The sequence below is a fragment of the Bombus terrestris genome, chromosome 7 (genome assembly GCF_910591885.1).
Source record: "Bombus terrestris chromosome 7, iyBomTerr1.2, whole genome shotgun sequence".
In the NCBI taxonomy this organism is placed as follows: domain Eukaryota; kingdom Metazoa; phylum Arthropoda; class Insecta; order Hymenoptera; family Apidae; genus Bombus; species Bombus terrestris.
This window is the reverse complement of record NC_063275.1, coordinates 2,815,698-2,833,940: the sequence shown is the minus strand read 5'-3', so window position 1 is coordinate 2,833,940 and position 18,243 is coordinate 2,815,698. Positions and strand designations below refer to the sequence as shown.

The 18,243-nt window shown below is 37.0% G+C and overlaps 2 protein-coding genes and 1 long non-coding RNA gene across 10 annotated transcripts in view; 1 reads left to right on the top strand and 2 right to left on the bottom strand.

Moving 5' to 3' along the window:
• The first annotated feature begins 144 nt into the window (after positions 1 to 144).
• Positions 145 to 17,519, top strand: LOC100649576. Of its 4 annotated transcripts, XR_001098806.3 has the most exons (17): positions 145 to 319; positions 3,350 to 3,420; positions 7,817 to 7,914; positions 7,998 to 8,121; positions 8,286 to 8,517; positions 8,732 to 9,190; positions 9,281 to 9,325; positions 9,530 to 10,207; positions 10,880 to 11,320; positions 11,446 to 11,594; positions 11,669 to 11,746; positions 11,918 to 12,260; positions 12,454 to 12,658; positions 12,733 to 12,923; positions 13,330 to 13,502; positions 14,169 to 14,416; positions 14,726 to 14,865. XR_001098806.3 is itself a non-coding variant. In XM_003396236.4 (16 exons), exons 1-16 carry the CDS (start codon positions 145 to 147, stop codon positions 15,161 to 15,163), a joined length of 3,900 nt encoding a protein of 1,299 aa, XP_003396284.2. In that variant the 3' UTR covers positions 15,164 to 17,519. The 4 variants fall into 4 exon arrangements, 3 of the variants coding, with proteins under 3 accessions (XP_003396284.2, XP_048263203.1, XP_012165247.2); XM_003396236.4 differs by lacking the exon at positions 14,169 to 14,416 and having other exon boundaries at positions 14,726 to 17,519; XM_048407246.1 differs by lacking the exon at positions 14,726 to 14,865 and having other exon boundaries at positions 14,169 to 14,572.
• On the bottom strand, positions 237 to 6,401 carry LOC105665873. 5 transcript variants are annotated; one of them, XR_007224604.1, is made up of 6 exons: positions 6,013 to 6,401; positions 5,689 to 5,859; positions 3,763 to 5,591; positions 758 to 3,676; positions 489 to 594; positions 237 to 362 (listed from the first exon to the last, which is right to left on the bottom strand). It is a non-coding gene; the product is annotated as an uncharacterized LOC105665873 (long non-coding RNA). The 5 variants fall into 5 exon arrangements; XR_007224605.1 differs by having other exon boundaries at positions 489 to 1,725; positions 2,356 to 3,676; XR_002307908.2 differs by having other exon boundaries at positions 489 to 3,676; positions 3,763 to 4,041; positions 4,129 to 5,591.
• LOC100650116 (basigin) overlaps positions 16,387 to 18,243 on the bottom strand; it is a 17,347-nt gene continuing 15,490 nt past the window's right edge. Inside the window, exon 5 of the mRNA XM_012309858.3 lies at positions 16,387 to 17,959. Coding sequence (XP_012165248.1) covers positions 17,914 to 17,959 — 46 coding nt within the window. The 3' untranslated portion in view covers positions 16,387 to 17,913. The remainder of the gene's footprint in view (positions 17,960 to 18,243) is intronic.

Genomic DNA, 18,243 nt, shown 5'->3' with positions numbered 1-18,243 from the left:
ACGAGGGGTGCCCATGCCGAGCGTCAGGAAAAATCAGCTGGAGGGTCTTAGGAGTGCGAGAGGAAAATTCTCAGAGGGACCAGCCGCGTGGAATTCAAGGAAAACGTCGAGGTTGTGAGCGTACCGGCACGTTTAATCTTGAAAATGTCATCGAATACGTGTTCCGTGATTATGTCAGGACTGATTCTACTGGTATTAGCAGTGGTATCATTCAGAGAAGTGCAAGGACACGTCGCCTTGACTTTTCCACAGGCGAGGAAATATGACTTGGATTTTCTGGACAATGCCAGGACACCTGGTCCATGTGGAATGCCTCGTGGTGAGTATTTCCTTTCGTTGCACAATTATCATATAGTGATAGCCTGCAAATGAATAACTGAATTTGTGAAGTATGTAGATACCTGCAATTTATGGCTATACTAACAAGAAGAGAATAACGTGAAGGTGTATTTTTGTAGTATGAAATATAATATGACAGATTGGTTTACCTTCTTGGATTAGTTATAGTGGAGATATTAGTTTATTGCGAAGTTAAATTGGTGTATCATTAGAATGGTGTAACAGTTGGTAGACTGATAGCAGCTTGTTAAGATTCTGAAATTAATTAGCCAATTAGAGTTATTTAAAAGTATTTTCACGATTGAGTTTAAATACAGTCGTGTAATCTTTGTTGTAGATAACCATGCAATAAAATAAAACAGTATCATATTTTATATCATACCTAAGGAAGTGATCTCAGTATTTATAAGAGAATTACCTATTACGCGAAGAGTACAATTATCAGTTTATGACACAAATTACTGAATGGCATAATAATATATCATTTTGCAATAAACACTTCAAAAAGAAGTTAATCCTGTCTAGCCAGGAAACATGTAACCCGACCAAAGATTCTGATCTCCTGACAAAGGCTCGAAACGGCAGACAACTGCAAAAAAGAGAATCGTAGGGTATCATTGGAAACACACCATGTCCCTTTCTTTGAAACTTTGACCTGTCCGCTGTAACAAACAAACAAACAAACTGAGGAGAAACAAATCGCACCCCAACGTATAGAGAAAGCAAGTTCGTGAAATCTGAAACTGTGCAGCGCATCGTGTCGTGCTGCGTAGAAAAATAACAACGACGAATGTGGTAATTCGATAGTATTACTGACGAAGCGAGTTGTCCGGATGCTGTGGCCCGGCTGTGCGTCACACGATCCACGGACCAGAAAAAGGCATGCATGAAATTTTCGCGGTCAATGCAAGGACGATGACGTCGTCAGTTGACAATATGAAATATGACGATATAGTTAGGAGGGATGGGTAGAAGTGGTAAGAGGGTTCTATGGGAAAACGACATTAACGACGATGATACGTCCCGGTGGGGATAGCCCGCTAGTCTGATTCGAAGCGACTTTCACCGACTCGCAACGAAGGGAACACGAACCTCGGCCATTACCTTCCACGTCTTGCCTCTACGCTGCAGTCGCACGTACACGTACCTTTTTTTCTTCTTAGTCGCGGGGAATACGTGAACTTTAAATGCACGCGTCGTATCGGATAGAAGGACTGCTGGAAAAAGGGTATATCTAGGCTTGAGAAAATTATCGGTAGTCTTTCTATCGAATTCTAAATGTAGAAAGATCCTTAATATCTGGTTTGATCTATTGATTACGGTATTGTAGATGGCATATATGTATAGTACTCAATCTTCCGGTTCATTTCAAATTACGTGTTGTATCTGAAAAATGAAGCAGGTCTTATTATTCAACTTTCTACCATCGATCATTCTATTCGACATTCAAATTATGTAATTGCTTCGGTTGTAAAAAAGTAGAAAGCGCTGATCATAAGGATTTCGGTTTATTATTCCTACTGAGAACACTATTCTATTAACTATCTACTATCAGCAATACTTTATTAATTGGTTGGAATTTTACTTCGTTAACTGACGGTTACCACTTTCATCAGTTTTTGGAACTGATTTTCTAAAATGAATCTTTAAAAGGAAGAAATGCGTTAGATATACATGTACATTTAACAGAGGAAAGAGATACGTATTTAGGATTTCTTAGAAATATACTTCATTGATATGTGGTCAGATAGCAAAGCACTATTGTTTGTAAGTATGTTATTTCATAATTTTCCCACGCATCGTAGTCTAAACAAATATCACAGTATATGCTAACAATACTTTTACATCATCCAACATATAAATTATTCCTGCATAAATTTGAACATTTCGTTCTTCTCTAAACAGTTATCTGTGCTAATTCGGATCGATAGTACTTCCAAACTCCTACATGAATACATATAAACGCATAACAGTGTCGTGAACGCTGTCACGGGTATTAATTTTTGTATATCCCACCAAATCGGACACAGCTGCGTCGATGTCGTTCCACAATTTAATCACTTGACTGTTAGTTCTCAACAAGAGGAACGCGAGCTTTCTTTTCGGTGGCAGGTAGGGAAAAAAAGTAGTACTCCATAAAAGGAAGGATCGGTCGCGGAACGCGAGCTGCTGCCCGTCCGCTTCCGGAAATTAATTGTACATCGTGCCACTCTCGATTATTTCCGGAAACCCAGTCTCGATACGATACGATACTACCGTAGATTAGCATCTTAGCTTCAAGCAAACTGAAAATGTGAAATCGCTGGTTGAGTTGAAATTCATTTTCATAACAACCGATACAATTACTGATATAAACGGATATTCGCCTTCATGTTAGTTTCCTTTCCCGCCTTATAATTGATCTTTTGCAATCTTTTGATGATAAAAATGATTTACGAAAACAAATTGCTTACATGGAGTACGTACTGTAATTAAATAAAACGAATCCATAAAATATTAACCATACTTGAATTATATGTTAAATTTGTATTATATATTGAAAAGGAGAAACAATGTAAGAATAATGTATTATAAAGAGTTATATAAATAATAATTATAAAGAGTGTATATAAATAAAAATAAGAACAATGTATTATAAAGTCCTTCATCCATACTTAGATATTTATTACACCATAAAATAATAAGAAATAGAAAATGCTTATAAGGATGTGATTTTTCTGTTTCTTTTTTTTTTATTTTCTATCTGGGCGTGGATAAGGATATTCACACGCAAGATTTCGCTGAACTTGTATCCATGCATGTTTCCGGTGATTGTAATGAATTATCGTGTCTCGTTACTCTAATGAATATTAACTTTTCATTGTTCGTAAGGTCTCTCGTCTAAATCGATGAGCCTGAGAAATTACAAGTTTCCGTATCTCGACGTAATTTAACGCGCGACGAGCGATCGTGAAAATTTGTATAGAATAGCGCGCGAAATGTTGCATAATGCGCTCATTTTATGTTGCAGGCGATATTAAAACTACTTTACTGTCTGGGAGTAACTTTAACGTCACGTGGCATCTGGCTTATCCTCATCGAGTAAGTAGAAAAAAATTATTATAACTTAACTTGGTTAATTATATATAGCAAGGAGAAAAAGATTATAATAGCAACAATATTTCCTATATAATCAGCTCTTCGTTCGTTGCGCTTTAAAACAACTTTTACCCCGATAATAATTGAATTTTATTAACCAGCGGTAAAAACTGTTGCCGCGAGACCAGTCGGTAATTTCTGCATGTATGGATTTATGGCGCTTAATATCTCGTACTATCCGTGACCGCGCAGCAAAAGCCTAAGAAACACATAAGCATTAACAGCTGTTCAAAGAAAAAAAGAAAGATGTATGAACAGTTACGCGAGAGTTGAATAAAATCATACCATACTTTATTATAATTCATATTACATGAACTTTCTCCAATATGGAAACTTTCTGCATCCATCTTTCAATTGGCCTGGTTACGGTCTTGATTGTTCACGTGCCGTGATTGGGAGGAATTTGCACGTATTTGATCAATCTGATTGCCTGTTATTTAACTGATTATAGCCCTTCACCACCAATGAGTCATTGACGATATTGCTGCAATTAGAGCACTCAATAAACTTTATAATTACTTAACCAGCATATTTTCAATGTGAAGACGCGATTATGATTCATTCCTATGGAAAGCACATGAGAAAAATTATGTAACATTTCGTATCATGATTCCTTTTATACTGTTGAGTAGGGATATACTGAAAGATTACAGGATTATAATGCTTCATAAACTACTTGAGAAGAGTTCCGTGATTCCTGGACGACCAAAAATGATCATCCTTGTGCGATTGACGTCGCTTGAGGCGTCAGTAATCAACCAATCAGCGACATTTTTATTCTACTGTCGCTCTTCGTATGAAACTCTTATTTCCCGTCTATATACAGTCGGATACAAAAATAAGCAGACACGTAGCGAAAGCAGGTATCAATGAAGTTTTGTTAAATACGATTTGTTTACACAAGAATGTAAATATTAACTTCAGTTATTTGTTAAATAATCTATATACTAAAAGAAATACGTAAATAAAACTTAAGTATATAGAACTGATATTATTAGGTTAGCAACTAAGTGATTGCGGATTTTGTCATTAGGTGGTAATGATATCCCAATAGTTCCATTAAACTGCATTGACACCTATCTCTCCACTTATTTTTGTCCTCAACTGTATATTGACATAAATATTCGATCAACGACAAATCAAAGTTTTCTGAACTTCGAATAAGAGAAGGCACAGTAATAGACGAAACTTAAGGCACGTTCATAAGCCAGGCACAATGGCCGACTGGCGCAGTTGGAAATTCATATTCTTCACGACGCGTCGCACTACCTAAGTCATCGTAAAAGACATCACGAATTTGTCCGCACGTGGTCTATACGAAAGGGAAAGAAAAGACAGAGGCAGAGGGCAGCCTACGCTTGCACGTCGTCGCTCAAGGTGACGCTCGTTGAATAATTCACAAGCGAAGCTTCGTATACGTCCGACGTGGTTCGTGTATACCTTACGTAGATAGATAGGTCGGAAAGAAGGTGGTATGGGATATAAATCGCTTTGCATGTGAACATGTACGCGAGAGAGTAGCTTGTGCTCGGTGGAACACATCGGTATGTCGGGTACCGTAACTCGACTGTCGCCAATGACTCGGATCGAAGCCAAAGCTCTCAGATCCGTTGCTGGAAAAGCAGTTGAACCGTGGACCATCGCATTGGCTTTTACATAAATCAAACGCTGCATTATGACTGAGAAATGTATAATAGAGAGCTGAAAAGATGACAAGCAAAGGAATGTGGGTCTGATTGGTTATTTCTTTGTAGACTCAGCACAAAACAGCAACGTAAAGATAAACACGTGTATTGACCGAAAGTGTCACATAAAACAATATGGCAAGACGTAACTGACGGTGAGCGTTAAGGAACAGTACTTCCTTTGCCCCTGTGCCGTCCCGTTAGGCTTCTTTCAAGTTCAAAATAATGAATCATTTATGCATAAAGTCCTTTCATACTGACCTTAATATTTTCGCTCTATTATATTATACTGTATGTACGTACACGTATACTATGTATGTGGATTGGTAGATTTAATTCATTATATGTATTAGGTTGTATATGAAATGATTGAATTTGGCGGACAAATATCAGAAACTAAATATTGTCTTGTCGTCAATTATCAATTATCTTAAAAAGGAAATGATTCGTTATAAATCACGTGTATTTTATTATAAATTTAGGATAATGAAACTACGTAACTAATCATTAGAAATACAGACATTACCTTAATTACTTTAGTACTATCTGCTATTAAAATTTGATTTGGAAAGATATTTAATATGTACCACCCGAATACGTGTTAATTGTTTTCTTATAGAAACTTCAAGGTTAGGTACACCACATTTTTTAAGTTTACGTCTATATGATATATCTGTTAAAATATCTTTACGAACATCTGAAAGGAATATCTGGATTTCATACTTAAATAATTTCGAAGTAACGTAATTTCAAACTTATCTCGAAAATTACGTATTTTAAAACTGCCTTTCGTATCGTATATCGGATCTCTCGCAATCGTAATCAACTTCATACCAATATAAATACGTACGCATATTTCCTATACAATCATCGTTGTGATTTCTTTTTCTGAACAACTGGTTTTAGATGGAGCAGCAATAAACTTAAATGCCTCGCAAATTCTATCCGTGAAAATATCCCTGGTACGAGAAAAATTCGACAATAACGTTGCAACCGCTGCAGGTGTGTACCGTGCGAAGCAGTACCACTTCGCAAAGCTGTCTCTTCCCTTTCTACTTCTCCTTTCGAGTGCTGGCATAATCGCGCGCTGTTGGAAAACATTTCAAACTCTTCAGTGTAGATATTCAAAGAAACTTTCATCAAAAGTGACAAGCATCTCTTGTGAACGGATATTCTATCCGCCGGCAAAAACATTCCAAACTTTACAATATTTAAAATTTTAAATGATAACATATTAGAATGTGTGAAGAAATTTGTAAAAACAGGGAGAAACATAAATGAGTCATATGAAAGTCATACTAATAAATAAACTGCGGATTTCTATGCATTTTTATACTTCTATGAACGTAGTTGAAGAAATAGAAATCTGCTTGTTATTAAATGCATTTGTCATCTACTAAATGTAATAACAAATATTCTACTTTGGGTTTTTTCTATATTTTTACACATGCATTCCATTTCCAAATTTCCTATAAATATATAAAAATCCGCAATCTACTAATCGACTTCATTAATATATTTTCCTAAGTTTTACAAAATTAAATATCCTATTCCAAATACTTTATCATCGTATCATGAAATTATTATATGATTCAAATCCTAGACTTCATCGTTAGGAAACAGCATTAATCGATATTTGAATTTAGAATAGAGCAGAAAGTAACAAGTTCTACAGGACATTTTGTTAATTTACCAACGAAAGTCCGAATTACAGAAATTAAAAAAAAATAAAAGAATACTGATCATGAGTAGCAAACTTGAGAAGTTTTTAAAGATTAAAGTCGACCAATTTGTCTTTGTATCAAATTTCATGAAAACGGGGTTTATAAGACTAGCGACCGATATTGCTGAAAAATTATCGACTGAATTTTCATGCTATGACGATGCAAAGAATGCGGTTAATAATTAGAAAACGTGGCACGTAGAAGAAAACGCAATGTTGTTCTTGGGTAAGAGTTGACTAATAACGGTTCTTTGCCTCCTTGTATCTTTATACAGGTGTCAGATTGACATCGGCAATCATTAAATTAATGCTCGTGTCATTACGTCGTTACCCACTGTGAAACGATGATCTCCTGCGGCGACGTCTCTCTCTCTCTCTCTCTCTCTCTTCCTATTTCCAATTCGGTGGCCGTTTTCATGAAACGGCCGGTTTTATAACGGTGACGTTGCCAGCTACACTAAGAAAGCGTTAACTAAAGCTGTTAATAATATTTTTTACTTTTTATTTTTTGGACATGACCAATGGAATAGAAGGCCGGTTTCTATGTCACGGATCTGTGATAAGCTCGTTCGATACCGCTATCCGCGCGTACGATCGATGTCTCAACGTCCTCTTGACCGTTTCTCGCTTCCGACACGGTCATAGCGAAAGAAACTGTCCGGAAGTTCATGCATTGGAACTGAAATAATATTGCTTATTATATACCTACGTTACCAAACGTAAATTAAACGAGATTAACCTAATTATTTGAAATTTTTGTTACTAACCTCTGTATTTAAGTCTGTTATTATAATGTTTTGTTATTTGTTATTTACTCAAATCTATATTGTACATTTTTATTATTTATTATCTTAAGATCGTCATTTTTAAGATTTCCATATCTTGAATATCTACCATCACGCATTTGAAATATTATAATTATTGATTTTAGGGTGGATTTCGACTGCAAATACTGGATGCCCTTGACAGGCCATTGATTGATCTAACTCCTGTGACAAAAAATAGCGAGTTCGTAGAAGATGATGCTACGTAAGTGAACATTGTTATCCGATCTTTTCTTTTCCGCTTTGATAATACTTTTGGTACTTAAGAAATAAATTATTGTTTTTTAGGGCACAGAGTTATGCCGTACAATTACCTCAGAATTTCACCTGTACAGACTGCACGATTCGGCTTCTCCGAGAAGCTGAGGAATGGGGCGCGAGTTATAGATTTTGGTCTTGCGCCGATATCAATGTAAGAATAATAACCAAAATATAACAAATACTAGAATGTTTAACTATCAATAAATATATAAAAGTATTAAGTAATAACAGCAAATGGTAGAACGAAATTTGTAAAACAATTTTTCCGGTTACCTACATCACGGTCGCTGATACCTTATAATTTATACCCGTTAGATCATCGACAGAAAGTCTTACAGAGAGGATTGCAGCGGTCACGGTCGATATCTGGTAGGTCGATGCAGGTGTGATCGACTGTATCACGGTACAAGGTGTGAATTTAAGGAAGAATGCCTGGATGACTCGGATTGCGGTATTCAGGGCACGTGCATTGACAATGGCGGCACGACCGCACCCACCAAGCACTGCTATTGCAATATTGGTTGGTTTGGACCGGGTTGCGCGAAGAGTAAGTTTTATTAAACCACAATTTGGTACCTTCTCCAGAAGTCATTCAGATTGGAGTTACTTTCTTGTACTATAGTTTCCAAATTATTATATTTGTATTATTTGTGACTTACCTGTTAAAAAATAAAAATAGAATACAATATACAATATTAATTCTTGAGATATAAAAGATAAATAAATTTCAAGCAAGAAGTAAATATAATGATACTTTCTAGAATCTCCGATCAAAACCATCGACGTAGAATTGGACGCATATACAATGAAAAAGTTCTCTGACAATTTTACCTTCTATTGGCGGATATTAAAGGAAAGCAAAGAACTCGAGGGTATTATGGTGGTAAATGGTACTAGCTGGGTTGCTGTTGGATGGCGACCAAATGACCTGACACCGATGTGTCGCGCCTTTCCTGAAATTCAGGAACGTCCAAAGGATGAACCGCTTCCACAACCGGAACCAAAATCAGAGCCGGAACCAGAGTCAGAACCGAAAGCCGTACCCAAACCGGAGCCTGAACCCGAACCCGAACCTGAACCTGAATCTGGAACTGAAAGGTCAGGTACCAAGAGACGATCGGCTAAAGCTCATGATGTGACTTCATTGGCTTCAACTCCTCGATCTGACGTCGATGTGACGGTGCAAACTAGTGTGACATATCGCGTCAGCACGAAACAAGGTGAGATTCGAGTTAATTTATACTTGTATACTTCAGTTTCTTGAATTTATATACAAATAATGTTAAATGATATACTTTATCTTCATATAGGACGCAAAAAGAGATCACCGGAGTCTACAGGAATTTCTGTGAATGGTATGTATCAATACTTAACTCAGATATAGAACAAGAGACCCCTGCTTTCCGTATTTACATAGTAACAACATGTAGTATGCTTCCCAATGAGTAGTAGAGCATTTGGCGTCCCTTTTTTATATTTGAGACACTACGCACAAGGTGGTGGTCTGTAAACAATAAGCAGTAGGTAGTTGGCACGACGATCGATGCTTTCTTGCACAGGGGAGCCCGTCGCCGAGCCGAGCACTGTCGACAGCACCAACACCACGCCCGAACCCGTATCAGAACCAAAATCCGAACCAGAACCTATATCCGAGCCCGAACCAAGACCAGAACCAGAAACCAAATCCAAACCTGAACCTAGCTCAGAACCAGAACCCAGCCCAGAACCTGAGCCAAAATCTGAACCAGAACCAAGCTCAAGACCAAAACCAACATCCCAATCAAACTTAACGAACGCTGAACCAAGAACAAAGGCAGAGGCTATTTTAACTTCTGAGACACAATATGAACACAAGTCAATATCTCATCCAGAGCCTATTTCTCAAGTTAAATCGAGATCCCGAATGGAATTAAAACCCGAACCAGAGTCCAATTCTGAACCTGAACCTGAACCCAAGTCTGAACCAGAACCAAGCTCTGAACCAGAACCCAAGTCTGAGCCAGAGCCAAACTCTGAACCAGAACCGAAATCCGAGCCAGAACCCAGCTCTAAACCCGAACCCAAATCCGAACCAGAGCCGGAGCCGAAATCTGAACCAGAACCAAAGTCCGAACCGGAACCCAGTTCCGAAACAGAGCCAAAGTCTGAACCGGAACCCAAGTCAGAGCCGGAGCCAAAGTCAGAACCAACCTCGGAGCCGGAACCGATCTTAGGTCTTAAGTCGAGTGCAACGAAAGGTAAAACAAGCTGATAAGGCATTACAACCGCTTGTCTCTCCTCGTACATACTGCACGGGCTTTATATTGTAATTAGTTAACGTTGATTCATATCTAGGAATACTTTTTGATTTTGTATTTTTCATTGTCTGAACTAATCTTCAAAATTTGCCCCTTAATTTTAGATACTTCTAAATGGGTGTAAAATTTCATCAACTTAATTGACAAAAATTAGAATTGTTGGTTAGACATAATAGTACAGAAAAATATAATATAAAAAATATTTAACAAAATAGTAGATTTTGTAACACATAAAAAGATAATTTAGATTAAGTTAATGTCACGTATTCATATAATCAGTAGCATTGATACTAACATATACATATCTAAATAAAACATATAGTAGAGATAATATTCATACTTTTAATTTGTACTTATTTTTTGGTACAAGCTTTCCTTGTTGCTTTCGCATAATACCCCTATAACTCCTATGTAAGTGCGTTTGCACTTGAGAAAATACTGTAAAATGAATTTTTTATCAATAGCTGTACATCTTGTGGTAGATATTTCAATGTTGCAACAGGGAACCCTTTCCATCACAGTCATAAATTATTAATCATTACTTTAAGTTGATCATATAATCAATGAAGTTTATAGATGATTCTAATCTAATCTAATGTTTTATGATCAAAGCTATCCTACCTGCAGTGTACAAATACACGCCGAAACACGATTTCAACCCTATGGACTGCACAGACATTATAATAGGATCAGCACGAGGCAACAGTCACAGGATTGGCGACTATTACACTAGAGACAGGTCTACACCAAAGAAAGACGAATATTGGGGCGGAAGAGACACTTTGACTGCTGCTATGGGCTTTGAACGTGATGGGGTTACGACCATACTTTTCAGAAGAAAATTGGTAGCTAATGAACTAACCGACCACGAAATTATTGATGGTAATATGCAAGTGATATGGGCTAAAGGACAAGAACCTGGAAAATATGTTCATCACCCACCCAGTGGCATTGAAAAAGCCAAGGTCAGTGTGAAGGACTTTTATAAGGCTGATGAACTTAAGTATCATGGTCATGGAGCACAGAGAGGAACAGTAACTTTTAATTTCTTTGGTAGGTTAAAGAAAATATGTCCTTTACATGCATTAGCGACGTTGTATTACAACATTGTTGATGACATTATATAGTTAATTTCGAATTAAATATAGTATTGATTAGTGATTTATAAATATCCTTAGATGAAAAAAAGAAACAAGAAATGGCTAGTGATGGTGATGCATTAGCGCCAACTTCAAATTGCAGCGGTGAGTGGCATTATCCAAGACATTGCTCTCCTGCAAATGGTACCTGTGAATACTCTATTCAGTGGACTTACAAAGGACGAAAGGTATTTTCCTATAATAAAGATAAATTCTCTTAGTTATGATTTCATCGTATAGTTCATTAATGATTTTCTTATAGGATCAATTATCGTTTGTTATTTCCACTGCTAACACGAATACTTGGACCGGCGTTGGATTCTCTGATGACGAAAAAATGGTATGCATTGAGACCATAAGTTCCTTGCACTATGTTCTAATAAAAATTATTTGGCCACTTAATATTATCAAACTTTTCATTACTACATTATAATACTCCTTCCATTCTACAACAATGAATTTTATCCTTAAACCCTAAATTTAAAATCGATACTTCTCTCTTCGTTATTAGTCGCAAACAGATGCGGTGTTGGGCTGGGTCGACGAGAAATCAGGTCGAGCTTTTCTCATGGATACTTGGATCAGCGGATATAATGCTCCGTTGCTTGATCCATCTCAAGATATCTATAACACAGGCGGCAGTAAAGTGGATGGTATAACGACACTCAAGTTCTCGAGAAAACGGATAACAAAGGACAATAGAGATCTTTCTTTCACGGACGATCATTGCTTGTATATGATGTATCCAGTCAAGGGTGGTATTTTTAATGCTGTCAACAAGAAAATACGTAAACACGATGCCGTGCCCGTTGTATCCGCTGAAAGGATATGCATAAGATCTTGTGGTCTCGAAGGTTGTTGTTGGTTTTTGTTTTTGATTATATACATGCTATAATCACTAATTAGTAGTATTAGTATTATATTCTTTATGACATCCTTGAGAAGTTCTTGCTTGTTGTATACAAATAAATACTAAATGATTGAATAACTCAAATTCCAGAAAGCTTCCTCAACAGCATTATTTAAATACTTGTCTCACTTTTTTAGAACTCGAGGATCTTACAACGCCAGCTCCACCAAGGCTGCATTACACCGTGGAGGTGAAGCTCATAAATTTGGGTGACGGTTTCATGGCACCTACTCCCGGCAGTCCAGATTTCGAACTTATTTCAAACAGGATATCTGACAGCTTTACTCCACTTCTTGACAAATTACCAGGCTATTATCAAATTCGTCTCAGTGAATTACAAAAGTCAGTATCCTTACAATATGTGCTATTTTACTTCCGAATTTATTATTTAATAATAAATATACTATTACATTTAGGAACGATGAGCAAAACGGTGTTATTGCCCGCATGGATCTGATCTTAGACAAAAACGAAGTAAAAGGCAGATCATTGAAACCTATAGATACCGGTGCAGCTGCGGAAAAGGCATTAAAAGAAGCTCTTGTCACAGGAAAAGTCGGTGCATTAAGTGTGGATCCACAGTATTTGATCATTAGAGCTCCTCGAGGTAATGTGAAATTTTTTGCTATTATTAACCTTCAGAATAAAAACATATAGTTATGGTCTCTTCTCTTTAATAAAATTTTCAAGAATCACCGTTAACTGTCGGTCAAAAAAATTCAATTAAGCCAATCATTAAACATTTAAATTCTAAAAATACTCGGCTTAAAACAATAATTTACAACCGATTAAGTTTTTCTGCAATATAGTATTTAATTCTATATCATATCTTTTTCCTCCATCGAGGAAAGCGTTATCATTACAACAAACTTAACAAAACGTGTTTATTATTCGTAACAAGCTAGCCTGTTCATATTTCTAGCTTCATATAGTATGATCATATTGTTAAACCCATTAAGTAATATATAAGGCATCCATTCAACTTGGACATTTTATTCTGTTTTGGTCGCCAGTAAATGACTTAGGTGGAGGAGATGCGGATGAAGAGACGTCATTTACGTCGGATCTGTTCCTCGACGCAACGAAGCTATATATTGTTGTCGGATGCGTTGCTGCCTTACTTGCTCTTGCTCTACTACAAGCAAGCTGTACTCTTTACAGATCATCGAGGAGGCGAGCGACGAAGGTACGACATTACCTACCATTTTATATATTCATACGTTTTCTCCACCTGTTTTTTTTTTACGTAATTTTCTCGTTTCTCTGTTTTCTGTTCGCAACCTAATTACCTTTCCTTTTGTATTGTGTGTGCATCTAACTCTTGTTATAAACATCTTAGCGCTGTGGTATGGTCTAGAGCAATGCTGATTCTCAACTTATGTGTGTCTATTAGAAGTAACTCGCTTCAATCTTGGACCTATTGGTAGAATCTTACAGAATTTCACTTACAGTAAAGGTCATTTATTCCTTAGAATTCTGCCAAGTACATAGTTGGGAAATAGATATGCTCTCCGAATATGTTATGTGCCCATTGAAATTAACCAATGCAAAATGATGCTTTTACTTGAGATAGCAACAAGGTCTCTCTGTAACCTTCTCCTTAAATGTAGACACACTCCGTGAAAGTAATATGGAAGCTCCATGTTTGAGTGACTAGAAACGCATGAATACTTCAATAAGAAAAGAAGTGTCTTTTTCTCCCTCATTATAATTGAGACATACAGAAATAGACACTCGTGTCACTTCAGACTCAACTTTCACTACTATTGCTCCACTCTTATGAGCTCGAATCGATCTTCTGCTTCGCTTGTGTTGCATGATCCGCGCTCTTCGCGACCATCACGGTGTAAAGAGGGTGTACTCGCTGCCTCTGGCTTCTTGTGACGCGCCCAACCCGATTCATCGCACGAACGCGACGCGGTATCATCGACAAAACGGCGATCACCATCATCATCACCACCACCACCATCTTCGGCATCATCACCAACACGCTCCGTACGATATGCATCGTCCTAATCCCAGCTGGTAGAACTTCACCCTCTGTATACAATCGGCGCGCTAATTATTATTCGTCCTACGCTCGTTTGCTCACTAATCCAGGTATTTCTACAGTGGTACTTTTCTCTTGCTTTCTCTTTTCTTTCTCTTCTTCTATTTATGTAATCTCTTTTATTGTGTATGTATCCAAAGAAAGGTCACAAATAGTAGCAAGTCTAAAAAAAGACTCTAAGAAGTCTAAAAAAATTCTATTGAATATAAACATATAATATTCAAATGATCTTCGCTAGATAGCTTCATAGACAAAATTAAACAAAATTATATGAAGTTAGGATGTTCGATGTTATTTTATATAATCTTCCTATTAGATATAACTTTCACTGCAATAACAATAATGATAACTTGTTTCAGGATCGTCTGATCGCCAGTAACGCTTGGAAGGACTACGCCTCAGGTGCAAACACAAATTTTGCTTTCGAAGCCTTCGAGACAGAGGAGAAAGCTCCGCCACCACCAGTTTCCAGTCTACCTCGTCACAGAGAGATGACCGCAAACGGACTCGGTACTGATACCGTAGAGGGTCCAAATAGGATAGTAGGACCACGAGCAACGTACAGTTTGCCGCGTGCACCGGGTTCGAGGCACACAGCCGCCATCCAACCTGGTTACTATACCCAAGATCGCAGGGAACATTATCAGCGATCAAAGAACAATATGCATAATCCGGCAGGCGGTGGCGTGTCCACACAACCGAATCAACCTGACTTTTATTTCATGCCCAGTCAGCGTAAATACAGTGGTGAGGTCGTGCGCGTGTATGTGGATTACGGAAGTCAGGCGCCAAAGTAAGGAAGCATATTGGGAATTGGGATTCCAACGAACGATAAGAAAAATCAGCGTCAATGACTGTGCTGCCCTCTTCTCAGCTTTCCCTCGATCATGAACCCAAAGCGGACAATTAAATATACTTCGCTTCAGTGAAGCGATACTGTACATAAAACACGTTTAGTGGACTTGGAGGAAATGAGACTTCGAAACGAGAACTTCCTCCGATGCTTTTCTTATTATCTTCTTCTTCTGTCTTTTCTTATTTGACAGTCCTTTCTACTACCTTTTCCTTTCCCGTTTTTGCTCGATCGCTTGCGAGCGTCGATCGGGGGCAACACGCACGGTTTCATCTAACTGAATTACGCAGAAGTAGCGCTTACGACCAAAGAGTTATCGATAAGGCGCGCTCAATGCGCGGTTCTGTACAAAAGCGCGTGGAGAAATACACAGCACAAATATCATTGTAACTCTCGATGCGTAACAAGATACGCGTGGATCGTGTCCGGTGTCCGGAGTCCGGACCCCGTAACCCGTGCGTTATTACAGCAACATTTTACATGTACTTACGAGCAAGCATGGATGTTTGAGCAATAAAATGTTTGTACATTCTTTTTTAATCGAATACATGCTTCTCTTCTCAAGGATAAAGTTTCGTCGAAGTACCTCATTTTGAAAGAACAAACAGGAACAGAATTTTGTTTGTCACGTTCAGCTGTGAAATTCATAATGTTTTTTTTTTTCATTATCTCTGTTGTTTAGTTATTTTATAAAATAGAGTTGTGATTGAAGTTTGGACTTTCTTCTTAAAGATAAAATTCCTTCTGTAAAATGCAATCGCATGTGTTCTAAAACAAAAGCGGGGCAGATGTGACACAAATGTATATATCATCATCCATAAAACGTCAAAGTGAAAACGTTCTACGAATGACTTTTAATTTGTGACTCGCATAATGAAATATTAAAAATATTAGGTAAACGAAAAGAGCGAATTCATGGCTGTAGTAATTCTCCTATTAATATCAACAATAGTGCTGATAATAATAATGGCAACATTAGAGACAATGATAGAAGTACATAAAAGACGTAACAAGTAGCACCCGCAAATAGAAATTTCTCACCGAGTACCTAAATTGCACTTTTGCTAGTTCTTAAATGGATCATTATAGAAACAGTAATACTTACAATGACGATACTGTCGATAAGACAATCGTATTGGTACGGATCATAAATTATTACAATAGTGATAAAATTAACGATAATACTTGTAATAATCATAATAACGATAATAGCAGCAGTAGTAACGATGGCAATAATATTACAGAATTAATATTACATTAACGTCGTTAACAACGGCGTTGCGCGCAAAACTATGACTTCCGACGTGTTCTCCATGAACGATGGAATATTTAAGATTAATATAATTAATAATAATAATATAATAATATTAATAATAATAATAATAACAATAATAATAATAATTATAATTATAAGGCGACACCACCAGGTAAGCTGTTTTTTACTTCCTTCGAAAGTCTGATATATTCGGAAGCTAATTATAGCACGCATTGCCTTCCTCGATCCTATTTATTATATAACTAGTATCGAGTACATAATTTCGGTCCTGCCATAAAATTATTCTTTCGTTTCTTCCATCAAGTATGAGAAACAAGTGCCTACACGCTTTGAATCACGTACCAGACATACCCGCCAAAAAGCATGAACAGAACAGTGAATTTATACTTTTATCCTTAAAGAGTACGGGAAACAAGTACTCTTTGTAGAAAGTATCTTAACGAATAAATGCGCTTTGAATGTGGTATATATATGTATGTATGTATGTATGTATGTATGTATGTATGTATGTATATATGCATGTATGTATTTATTTATTTATTCGTACAAGCAGGAAATATAATAAAAACGAATTTCTTATTTCATTCTCGTGCACGTTTGCTTTTGGCGAGTATGCACCGTTTCGACTAGTTCGTTCTTTTTTCTTTTTTTTCTCTTTTTTTGTTTTTTTTGTTTTTTTTGTTTTTTTTTTTTTTTTACTTCTGTTCGTCGCTATTGCATTCTTTCATTCAAGCGTATGCAAGCACACATAGACACACACAAACTTAAAACATTTCTTTCACGCCCTCTCGATCTTTTTCTCTCATTCTCTCTTCTTCCTAACCTTACTCTCTTTTCTCTTCTTTTTCTATATACCATCTTCTCTACGCTCTCGCGCACTCCTATCTTTTTATAGATACATACGACGCGTAAGATCAGCAGTACATTGTTTTTTCTTCAATATATTTTTTTATCGTTTTTCTTTTTTTTATTTCTTCTCGATCGTCGATCAAAGCAGTGTAGTAAGAGAGTACGGACAGGCGAACATTTGATAAATGGAGTGAACACGATAATAAGGCTTAATTTAAATCTGTTAGTAAATTGTAATTCCGCACGCGCTAACATTCTCTGTGTACAGGCAAGCCTGTTTCCACGCAGGTATACGCTCGAACAACCGGGGATCCGGGCTTCACTTCCTGAGCTTAGCCAGTCCACTGAAAACGTTATTATCGTTTCTTTTCTTTATTATTTCATTTCTTATTCTCTCTCGCAAAATTGTTTGCTTGCTTATTTGGTCTCTCTTGTCCTACCCCGCTGTCTCTCATCCTTGCAACAATTATCTATATTGTCACTTCGGCATATGCCACACGATTATTCCCTCACATCCGCTCCACTATCCTGCATCACTCTCGTTCGTTCGCCGCTTTTTATTTCTTCCTTCATTTTCTTTGCCTAACGTCAGAATCCTTGTTGGGTGTTGGCTTGCTACGGGACGAGATAAAACCAATTATTAAACAGTTAATACTATTCGAAGGTGAAACTGGTCACGAGAATGAGTCATACACGGATGAGACGGGACACGGATACGCTAATCAATATGTGGTAACGTATTATTTTGTACAAGATTTTTTAAGAATTGGTAACACTATAAGAAAATTTAAATATTTAACTTATTTGCTTTAAAAAATATGAAAATAGTTATAAGAATATTTCTGAGATAATTCCATATTGATGTAATCTAAATATTCGACCACCTACTTATGAAATAA

Coding starts and splice junctions, on each gene's coding strand:
- LOC100649576 (XM_003396236.4), top strand. CDS start 145: ATGTCATCGAATACGTGTTCCGTGATTATGTCAGGACTGATTCTACTG. Junction 320..3,349: donor TCCATGTGGAATGCCTCGTG/GTGAGTATTTCC, acceptor TTTATGTTGCAG/GCGATATTAAAACTACTTTA. Junction 8,518..8,731: donor TGGACCGGGTTGCGCGAAGA/GTAAGTTTTATT, acceptor GATACTTTCTAG/AATCTCCGATCAAAACCATC.